This window comes from Arvicola amphibius, chromosome 3, assembly GCF_903992535.2.
Source record: "Arvicola amphibius chromosome 3, mArvAmp1.2, whole genome shotgun sequence".
NCBI lineage: Eukaryota > Metazoa > Chordata > Mammalia > Rodentia > Cricetidae > Arvicola > Arvicola amphibius.
In genome coordinates, this window is record NC_052049.1 from 113971253 (window position 1) to 113979091 (window position 7839).

The 7839-nt window shown below is 51.4% G+C and overlaps 1 protein-coding gene across 1 annotated transcript; it reads right to left on the reverse strand.

Moving 5' to 3' along the window:
• Positions 1-215: 215 nt before the first annotated feature.
• Positions 216-6430, reverse strand: Tagln (transgelin). Its single transcript, XM_038321623.1, has 5 exons — positions 6210-6430; positions 1882-2073; positions 1600-1777; positions 1119-1221; positions 216-784 (listed from the first exon to the last, which is right to left on the reverse strand). The coding sequence occupies exons 2-5, from the start codon at positions 2059-2061 to the stop codon at positions 640-642; spliced, it is 606 nt and encodes a 201-aa protein (XP_038177551.1). The 5' UTR covers positions 2062-2073; positions 6210-6430; the 3' UTR covers positions 216-639.
• Between the last annotated feature and the right edge of the window lie 1409 nt (positions 6431-7839).

Sequence of the window (7839 nt, forward strand, 5' to 3'; positions counted from 1 at the left end):
CCCACCTTTCCTCCCTTCTGCCTCCCCAAAGCTGTTGCAGGTGGCAGATCATCCTGTTCCCCACAGCCCACTTCCTCTGAACTTCTGGGTCTGTGGAGCCTGAAAAGTAATCCAGAAGACAGTGGCCAGGAACAAATGAACCCCAGGTGCAGTGCCCCCTGCCCCCTGCTCTAGTTTCCTGGAATAGAAACAGGAATCACACTGCCAGCCAGGCCTGAGAAAAGATGGATGTATATATATATATTTTTTTCATTTTTGAAATTCAACCCAAAAAATATTCCAGAAAAAGATGGAGAGGCTGGGCTGGGTCTCCTTCAGATGGCATTTACTACCAAGGACAGTGGGCGGCTGGCCAACACCCAGGCTACCCCAGCCCACTTCTCCCTGCTTACTCCAGGATGGGAGAGACAGTGGAGGTGAGGGTGCAGCTGGGAGCAGGGGCCAGGAGTGGTGGCTCTGGGGTATGAAGCTGGGCTGAGGCTGGGGATAGGTGGGGGTTCCCATGTGCAGTCATCTTTGCCCAGTGACAGCCTCAAAGCTGTCAGGGCTAAGAACCTACATAGGTGTGGGTGTGGCAGGCTAAGCAGGACGCTGCAGCCAGGTATCTGGGAAAGGCAGGCTCGGGGCTGGCCTTCCCTTCTAACTGATGATCTGCCGGGGTCGTCCATAGCCTGTCATGCCAGCCTGTGAGGCCCCTCTGTTGCTGCCCATCTGAAGGCCAATGACGTGCTTCCCCTCCTGCAGTTGACTCTCCGTGAACTCCCTCTTATGCTCCTGGGCTTTCCTAGAAAAGAGGAACCAGGATCAGACTTCCTAGAACTTGGTGTTCTCCAACTGTCTTCTGATCCCCATCACTTCATTGTTCAGCCCCATTCCCTTCCTGTTTTCTTCTGTCTTTCCTGAGTTTGGCTGGTAGTAGGAGTTAGGGAGTCTGCTAGAGTTCATGCTGGTAAAAGGCAGGAGTCCAGAAGTAAGACCCCATTTCCCCCAGTCCAGGGCCTTACTTGGGACCTTCCTGGCTCTGCTGTACCTTATCTTTATCATGGCTGACCAGTCCAAACCACCTCCACCTCACAAAGGGACCCAAGCTTAGGAACAAGGAACCAGTGGCCACATACTTCATAAACCAGTTGGGATCTCCACGATAGTGTCCATCATTCTTGGTCACAGCCAAGCTGCCCAAAGCCATTAGAGTCCTCTGCACTGCTGCCATGTCTTTGCCTGTGAGAAGAGTGGCCAGGGAACAAACGTCAGGACCATATAGGCAAAATCTGCCCCTGACTCAAAAATGGTCAAACCAACAGCAAGTGCCCCCAAATCAAAGGGATTTCAGGAGACCCTACAGTAAACCCTCGTGAGTGTGGTGTGGCATTTTTTTTATATGTGTACAGTTCTAGGATCCAGCACAGGCCCTTGTGCATACTAGGAAAATGCTGTACCTCCAGGCTGCTGCCCCTGTTGTGTGCTCTCTTGGCATAGCTTGTTCCTGCTATGCACACATCAACAGAGCTGGTTGTGGCACCTTTTGATATTCCCTCTCCCTGCCTGAGATTCTTGCTCACCACTAGCCCACTGGCTCCAGCCCATTTTCCTCTGTACCTTCAAAGAGGTCAACAGTCTGGAACATGTCAGTCTTGGTGACTCCATAGTCCTCAGCTGCCTTTAAGAATTGAGCCACCTGCTCCATCTGCTTGAAGACCATGGAAGGCGGATTCTCAGGCACTTTAACTGGCTTGGATCCATCAGGATACAGGCTGTTCACCAGCTTGCTCAGAATCTGCCAGGCACAGAACACAGCTGGATACTCAGCTCAGGGGTCTGCCCCACAGCTTGCAGGGTGGCACACACATCCCCAGACCCCCTTCACAAGGTGCCACTCACCACGCCATTCTTCAGCCACACCTGGAAGCCCAGACGCCCACGATCTGGGCGGCCCACTTCAGGACCACACTGCATTACAATCCACTCCACTAGTCGCTCCTCCAGTTCCTCATCATACTTCTTCTCAATTTTGGACTGCACTTCACGGCTCATGCCATAGGACGGACCCTTGTTGGCCATGTTGAGGCAGAACTAAAGCAGACCGTGTGGAGAAGAGAGAACAGGTGAGCAAATAGCTTGGCTCCACTTGAGCTAAGCAGGCCTTTAGCTCTGTAGGGGGTTCTCAGGCACTCTACACACCATCGCATACCAGCTAGACCAGGTGTGTCCACTTACTGCAAAGGCTCCTCTGAACGTGAACCTCAAGAAAAAAGATTAGATAGAGCAAGGTCTGTCAACTTTTTATGTAAAAGACCAGAGAGTAACTATTTTAGATATTGCTGGTCAGATAACCTCTGCTATTGAGTGAAAACAGTGTACATGATACATAACCAGTGCGTGCCAATAAAATTTGGTTTATAAAGACAGACAGTATGGGGCTGGAGAGATGGCTCAAAGGTTAAGAGCACTGTCAGCTCTTCCAGAGGTCCTGGGTTCAATTTCTAGCAACCACATGGTGGCTCACAGCCATCTGTAATGAAATCTGGTGCCCTCTTCTGGTGTGCAGGACACTATACATAGCAAAACAAACAAAGAAACAAAAAAAAAAACCAGACAAAAAAAAAAAAAACCTGCCGGTAGGCTGCATTTCACCCATGGACTATCTTGACAACCTCTGGCCTGGAGGCAGCCTTCCTCCTCTCTTTCCTCATTGCTTTCTTCTCTTTTCAGTACAGGATGGAACCCAGGGCTTCACATATGAGAGGGAAGTCCACTGCTAAGCTTTGTCCTCAGCCTTCTCTTTTTTTTTTTTTTAATATTTATTTATTTAGTATACAGTATTGTCTGCTTGTATGCGTGCAGGCCAGAAGAGGGTGCCAGACAGATGGTTGTGAGCCACCATGTGGTTGCTGGGAATTGAACTCAGGACCTTTGGAAGAGCAGGCAATGCTCTTAACCGCTGAGCCATCTCTCCAGCCCCTTCTCTTTGTTTTATAGTTTTTTTTTGGGGGGGGGGTGTTTTTGTTTGTTTCTCAAGATAGGGTTTCACTGTGTAGCCCTAGTTGTCCTGGAATTCTGCAGACCAGGCTGGCCTCGAACTCAAATCTACCTGCCTTTGCCTCCTGAGTGCTGGGATTAAGGGCATGAACTACACCAATGCAAGGCTTGTTTCATAGTTTTGAGGCAATCCTCAGCTGAGCAAGCTGATCTTGAAATTGGGATACTCCTACCTTAGCCTTCTGAGTAGCTGAAATTAAAGCCCCCACATCACCTGTCTGCCTAGCTAGAATATTCTTTGCCAAGACTAGCCAGAAGCGCACTAGAGAGTTCTCCGGAAGCTCCCCAAATTAAGCCAGCGGGATCTGTCCAGCTGTCAGTTGCCATCAAGTCTTTACCCTCTGACCCATAAGCTAGAAGAGCAAAGTTCATCCCCCATACTGCAGCTGACAAAACCACCTGGTAAAGCCACCAAAGTACCAAGGGTTCCCACAAGGCAGCTGCATTCTCAGAGATCCAAATGAGAGAGCATTGGTGTGCCCATGTCAGCCAGCTCTGGCTGTTGCAGTGGTTGGAGGAACCAGTCAGGATTCTGCAGTCAGAATACTCCTGGGACATCCCAGGGCCAAGCATCTGCCAGCCAGAGCATGGGAAGCCTACCGTGTTTGGCAGCTTCTGTCCCAAAGCCTGGCAGCCCTCAGAGGACCCAGACATTGAGAAGGAGGAAGGCTGCAGGAGCAGAGCAGACAGGCAGATCCCTGGACAGATACAGTCATGATTGGAGCCAGACCCTGTCAACAGGAGACACCCTAAGTGAGATGCCATCTGTCACAGTGTCCGAAAAGTTTCCAAGCCAACCTCTGGCTTCAGAGGGGATATAGGGTAGTAGGAAAATTGTTTGAACATAGAACAGTTGGCCAGCCTCCCATCTTCTTTGCATGAAAGTCGAGGTCCTTTCCCCATCCCCACCCTGGAGGTGGTGGGGAGCAATGGTATCACATGGCTTTGGTCCCAAGCCAGCTGTCAAACTCTGGACATCTTGCCATCCTTTCCCTTTCTAAGTTATGAGTTCCCAGGTTGTGGAGTGGGGCTAACTGTCCTCTGTCTGTGAACTATATCACACAACTGCCTGGAGATGGTGCGTGCGTGCCTGCGTGGGTGGGCGCTTTGGCGCTTTAACCAGTGAGTTTGTTTACACAGTAAACCGAGCTGCTCCCCAGCCCCCACTACCTTCTCCGAAGCATTCCCTGAGCCCATCACCAAATTTAAGAGAAAAGAAAAAAGAAAAACCAGAAGATCTCATCCAAGTGCAACCACAGAGGCGCCTCTCTTCTGGGAAAGGGTTCTCAAAGAGGACATGGCTTTCTGAGCGCCCGTCTTCCAGCTAGGGCAGGACTTAAAGGTCTGGTTTCTGTTGGGAAATTGTAAACAGCTATGCCTCTCCAATACCCACTGTGTGTCCTAGTCCTCTCCAGGAACTGCTGGGACAAAGAACCGCAAAAAGCCACAAAGCAAAGGGAGCCTTCCAGGCCTCCACTCAGCCTCTCTCTCCCACTGCCCCACTCCAGCAAGGTCCAAGCGCCTGACTCTTTCCATCCATCCCTGTCTGTGTCCCCCGCATTCTCGGTCTCCAGGAAGTTCCAAACAGACAGTATAAACTACAGGTCCAAGAGCAAGCCCTAGCAACAGGGGCACACATCACAGCCCTGACATTTCTAAGTTTGGATCAGAGCTCTCAGGACTACATGTGCCCCCAATCTCACTCAATCTCACCCCTCACCGCCCTTCTTCCCCATTTCTCCTGGTGTAAAGTCTGAAGCAGAAAGTCCCAAGAAGTTCCTCGGAGGAGAAGAGGTCAGGTGAGGACAGGAAAGCAAATAAGAATAAAATACAGCCGGGTGGCAGTGGCGCAGGCCTTTAATCCCAGCACTTGGGAGGCAGAGGCAGGCGGATCTCTGAGTTCAAGACCAGCCTGGTCTACAAGAGCTAGTTCCAGGACAGGCTCCAAAGCTACAGAGAAACCCTGTCTCGAAAAACCAAAAAAAAAAAAAAAAAAAAAAGAATAAAATACATATATGATATGTTTTTGCACACATATATGTGTGCAAAGGCCATAATGAAACCCATTACTTTGTATGCTAACGAAAAAAAATACTAATAAGAAAAAAATTCCTTCAAGTTCTCCTCTTGGAGTCACTGGGGAGAGGAGAAAAGATGGAGGTTTGGCAACCCACCAGGGCATTTCTAGACAGAGGTTATAGTATAGACCACCTGCATGGCGCTCACCTTAGATGCCTGTGGCCATGGCTCCTGCCAGCCCTTCTTTCTCTCCAGCAGTCAAACGGGGAGTGTAGGCAGTGAAAAGGGGCCTTGGATGAGCAGGCACCCAGAGAAACCAGCAGAACCAGGGATATGTCTGACTGGTTCTCTAGCCCTCATCACCACCAAACAACAGTAAGAATGAGCATTTCTGCATCCTTGAGGCATATCTCAACGCCAGGGTCTCAGAAGAGCAGTCCTACTGCACAGATGTGGCACCATCTCGCTGCCACCCCTTAAACAGCCCCACGCAGAACCACCAAGACCCTTTGGAAAGGTCAGGGTCCCGGACCTGCCCACACAGGCAAAGCTCCTCTGCCTGCCTCCCCTCTGCCTGCAGTGAACAGTGTCCATGGGTACGCAGGCCCTAGATAAGCCTCTTCTGAAGCACTGAAGTTCTGTGGGGTGAAGGGTGTCACTCAGTGATCGAGTGCCTCTCTGGCATGTATGGAACCCTGGATTTGATCCACTGTCTCAGGGGCTGCCAGCAGTGGGCTGTTGCTCTCCAGAACAAGTAAACTCACCTTCTTGGATGTTGAGAGAGAGAGAGAGAGAGGGAGAGAGAGGGAGGAGAGAGGAGAGAGAGAGAGACAGAGACAGAGAGAGACAGAGAGAGAGAGAGAGAGGGGAGAGAGAGAGAGAGAGAGAGAGAGAGAGAGAGAGAGAGAGAGAGAGAACCCAGCTGCTGAGATGGGAGCCTCCCTCTCACCCCAGTAATTTCCCCCATTGGTTTTTATTCCCCAACCAAGTCACCCTGGGCATTTTAGCCAGACTTTTTGACTAGTTTTAAACAGTTAAGGGAGTCTGGGGACCCAATTCCATTCAGCAAATTGGACTAGGGGAGTCCAAGCTGAGACCCCAGCCCTGTCTGATGACACACACCCCCTGCTGGTCCTGTCCCTGGCACTTACAAGGCTTGGTCGTTCCTGGGCTTGAAGGAGAGCAGCGTCAGTGCCTGGGCTGGGCAGACGGGATGGGGCGCCAGCTGGGTGAGGGGTTTAAAGGGTGCCAAGGCAGTGATGTCACCTCTCAGTCGGCCCACTAGCCCCTCCCTACCTAAGGAAGCCCACTGGGCTCCCCGCCCCAGACCGCCCCACTCACTCCACACAGGCTCCATATTTGGGGAAAGATACCAAGTAGAAGCAGTCTGCCGGGAGCAACTGGAGACATTCCCTGCATGCTTTGGAGATGCTGCGGGGTCGGGGCGGGGCAGTGCTGAGTGTGGCGGGAAAAGCCTTTTATGGGCAGGACCCTGAAAGCCTTCCTTGCTACCCCGACTTGGGTCAGCTCTAGGTCCAATGAGAGTAAAAGGAAGAGGTGATCTGAAGAATCTGACCCCACAAAAGTGCATCCTAGGGGGGCTAGGGATCCCCAAACTTGCGGGGACAAACAAGCCACCCTCCTCCAGTTGGTATGGAAACTACTCTTAACTGCAGATTGGCTGCATGCCAGGCACTATGCAAATGCCTTCTTTCCATGCTCGAGGTTAGTGTTACTACCCCACTGGGCAGCTGAGAAAACTGAAGTCCAGAGTGGCCTTCCCAAGGCCACTGAGTGAGTGGCTGAACCTGGGCACTCCTGCCCACAGGTGTGGGAGCTGGAGAGGCTGCCACACCCTCTCTGTTGTGCCACCCTGCTCAGGGTGGGGAGAGCTCCCAGCTGGAGTTAACTGCCTCACTAGGGGGTGGGACCAAGCCCCATCCAGAGCAGTGACAACTGTAGGGGGTTAAAGGCTGTGGAGACATTAGGGTAAGAGGACTAGGAAGCAGGCTTACCCCCTCCCTCCCTCGAAAGAGTCCCTATCTTGGAAAAGTCTGTCATTCCAGGAAGGATCCTCGCTCGCTCGCTCACATCTGGCTTGTAGCTAGCTACAGTGGTCTTGAGAAGGAACAGGGAAAGAATGGTGAGACTGGGGCTCAGTAGTTAAAGACACTTGCTGTCAAACCGATGGCCTGAGTTCACTCCCCAGAACCCACATGGTGGAAACAAAACCAGCTCTCCTCTGAGCTGCACATACGCGCTATATATGCCACACACACATTCCATAGATAAATGTAATTTTCTAAAAGGTAAGACATTAGTGGAGTCTGTGTCCCGCCCCCAATTCTGGGAATTTCAAGAAAGGGATGGAGAGGGAAAAAGAGAAGGGGGAGGGATCCTTAGGCAGTGCCAGCCTCTCCCAAAACTGGCAGCAGGCAGGTATGGCTCAGCCTCAGGAGCTCCACCTACTACAGCCAGCCTAGCTACCTTGAGCTAACACAGCAGTGCGTAGAGCTACAGCACCCCCTAGTGGCATCTGAAGGAAAGGTCATGAACAGGAAGCTGGAGTTCCCCCAGAGACCACACTTGCCATCCTGGACACTGCATATGTCCTGAATTCACCAGACTGGCTTCCAAGATCCCATCCTCTTTTGCTGAAATCTAAATAAAAACTCACTCCTCTTGAATCTTGTTTGCCATCCATATGGTCATTCCTGAACAGCCTTTTTGTTTCAAGAGAGTGTAGCCTTGGCTGTCCTGGAACTCACTCTATAGACCAGG